Source organism: Vicia villosa, unplaced genomic scaffold (assembly GCF_029867415.1).
Source record: "Vicia villosa cultivar HV-30 ecotype Madison, WI unplaced genomic scaffold, Vvil1.0 ctg.005528F_1_1, whole genome shotgun sequence".
Lineage (NCBI taxonomy): Eukaryota > Viridiplantae > Streptophyta > Magnoliopsida > Fabales > Fabaceae > Vicia > Vicia villosa.
In genome coordinates, this window is record NW_026706637.1 from 74,111 (window position 1) to 77,122 (window position 3,012).

General features: G+C 40.4%; 1 protein-coding gene across 1 annotated transcript; it reads left to right on the forward strand.

The window, feature by feature from the left end:
* The first annotated feature begins 258 nt into the window (after positions 1–258).
* Positions 259–2,666, forward strand: LOC131642645 (uncharacterized). Its single transcript, XM_058912866.1, has 3 exons — positions 259–576; positions 703–1,095; positions 1,176–2,666. The coding sequence occupies exons 1-3, from the start codon at positions 259–261 to the stop codon at positions 2,664–2,666; spliced, it is 2,202 nt and encodes a 733-aa protein (XP_058768849.1).
* The last annotated feature ends 346 nt before the right edge of the window (positions 2,667–3,012 follow it).

Below are 3,012 nucleotides of genomic sequence, written 5' to 3' on the forward strand. Positions count from 1 at the left end.
AAGATAATTGCTACCTATGGAAGCCTAACACCCCAAACTACCCCTCGGACTACTCCATGATCAGAGAGGAAATAAAAGTTGACTGCCAAGAATCTGACGAATCTGATGAAGAATCATATGTTGGAGATCTCACCATAAGTGAACTAGCTGCTGGTTTTACTGAGACATGTCTAATGAATGAGAAGCTGTGTGCAAGAGTAAGGGAGTACAGAAGTATCAATAGAGCCTAACACCCCAAACTACCCCTCGGACTACTCCATGATCAGAGAGGAAATAAAAGTTGACTGCCAAGAATCTGATGAATCTGATGAAGAATCATATGTTGGAGAGCTCACCATAAGTGAACTAGCTGCAAGTTTTACTGAGACATGTCTAATGAATGAGAATCTGTGTGCAAAAGTAAGAGAGTACAGAAGTATCAATAGATTCCTGCTAGAAGAAAGAGTAAGCCTTATGATAGACATTACTGATCAGGAAAGAAAACTAGATAAGTCAAATGTGCGCAATGATTCTAAAAGTCTATCTGAAAGTAATGTCATAGAGAATGTTTTAACAACATCTGAAGACATTGTGAAGGTAAAGGGTATGTTAGGTATTTGTAACCAAAACATATTATAGCAATTAACCTATGTGAGGGAATACTTTTTGGGCTTTTTAAATATCCATGATTTGAAACTTCCCTCACTCAGTATGCATATAAAGCTCCCTCGCTCTCCTATTCTTCTACAAACGGCAAACATCACTATTGGTCCTTCTCGCTACTTATTAAGGTTGAACTGCTCGGATTCTTCTCACAAGTGTGACACAAGTTATGTCTCAAAGAGTTTTAAAATGTCTCAGCAATCGTGTGATGCATCTCCCGTATCTGACTCGGCAACACCGGATGAGTCCTCTAACTCTAATAGGAGTCTGGAGGTTGTACCTTTAAGGACGATTAGTAGTGATGATGTAAAGGCCACAAAGCCTAAAATAGCACATGCAAAATGGCCCAAGGAGGGTATTCATGACAAGGGCGCCAAACCTTCTGCATCTAATACCATAGAGGAACTTACTAAAAAAGGAACCAGATATGTCGATCAAGCAATTACCAGAATTGTTACACGCATTCTGAATGAAAATCATCAAGTTCCTGGGATATCTGTCCCTCTTCAAACCATAATGCCTGATCCCTCAAGAACACCAGTAAGGCTGAAGTTGCTCACACCTCTGGTTGTGACCCAACTGAAGAGGAGATCATTAAGAATGGACAAGGAGGTGCTGAGAATACCAATGTTACTGAGGATGTCAATGACATCGAAGAGAATAAGCACACTAAGGTCAATACTGAAACAGGTACCAATGTGGTAGACTTAGATGAGTATTCTGACGACGAGTTGCTTGCCTCATTAAATCCTAGTGTAGCCAACAGGCTGATGACTAGAAGAAAAGCCAAAGCTATTTCCCAAAGTTCCCCTGAAAAGAATGCAGAAGCTAAGAGCACTGTTAAAGACTCTGTCAAGAAGAAAAGTACTTCAGCTGGTCCTATCAAGAGCAGAGCTGTGGCTAAGAGTGTAGGGGTTGGTCCCTCAAAGTCCTGGAGCAAGGTTGTTCCAAAGAAAAGAAAGGAGAGAGAAATTGTTGAATATGAGTTTGATGTTGAAGGGGATGTCCCTAACATTCCATTAAGGAACAAGCCTACAACAAGCAAGCTTGCTGCAAGTATTCCTGAAATACCTATTGATAATGTGTCATTCCACTATGCCTCTAGTGCCAGCAGGTGGAAACATGTGCTCCAAAAGAGATTGGCTGTTGAAAGGGAGTTGGCTCCAAATGCTCTTGAGAACAAGGAAATCTTAGAGCCAATTCAGGAAGCTGGACTATTAAAAACTATGTGCAACCTTCCCAAATGTTATGAGAGGCTGGTAAAAGAATTTATGGTGAACCTATCTGAAGATTGTGGAAATAGCAAGAGTGCGGACTTCATAAAAGTGTTTGTGAGAGGTAAGTGTGTTTCGTTCTCTCCTTCTGTGATTAATAACTTCTTGGTAAGAACAAATGAAGCTCAACCTGAGCTTGAAGTGACAGATAACAAGGTTTGTCAAGGGATCACAGCCAAGCAGGTAAAAAGCTGGCCCTTAAAAGAGAAACTAACTGCAAGTAAGCTGAGCATCAAGTATGCAATGCTTCACAAGATAGAAGCAGCTAATTGGGTATCAACAAATCACAAGTCCACTATTTCAACTGTTCTTGGCAGATTTTTGTATGATGTAGGAACAAAGGCAAAGTTTGACTATGGAACATATATTTTTGACCAAACTATGAAGCATGCTAGAAGCTTCAGTGTTAAGGGTCCAATTGCCTTTCCATCCCTCCTGTGTGGCATAATTCTGACTCAGTATCCCAACATTCTCAATGAACATGATGTAGTATGCAAAAGAGAAAGCCCATTGGCTTTCCACTATAAATTGTTTCAGGGTACGCATGTTCGAGACATTGTCATGACATCGGTTGAAACATCCAAGTCTGGAGCATCAGCCAGCAAAGCAAAAGTCATAGCAATGTTAAACGAGACCTGCAAAGAGCTGGAAGCTAGGAAGATATCCCTTGAAAAGATGATAAGCACTTTGGAAATGGATGAGAATGAGAAATTTGCAGATGCTGTAGAGATGGCAGATGAAGATGAATAAGAGAAGGAAGTAGAACCTGAAGAAGATGTGGAAGAAGTGAGTACCAGTCCTACTGATGGCTCTGAGGAAAGAAGTTATGCAGACACCTCAAGTGGGTCTGACTCTGGGCAGTAAATGCGGCTAGAGTTCTGTTTGTTTCTTTTGCTTTTTTTTTGCTTTTTTTTTGTTTTGCCCTCTTTCGTTTAGTTTTGTTTTCACTTTATTCGATTTAGTTCAGTTTAAGTTTTGTTTGAACCTATTTGAATTTTGGAGAGAAGACAGTAGTTTGCTTTGGCAACTTTTATGGCCAAACAAGGGGAGAAGTAGTAATGTCACCCCAAGACAACAAGCATGGTGTTGTGTGATC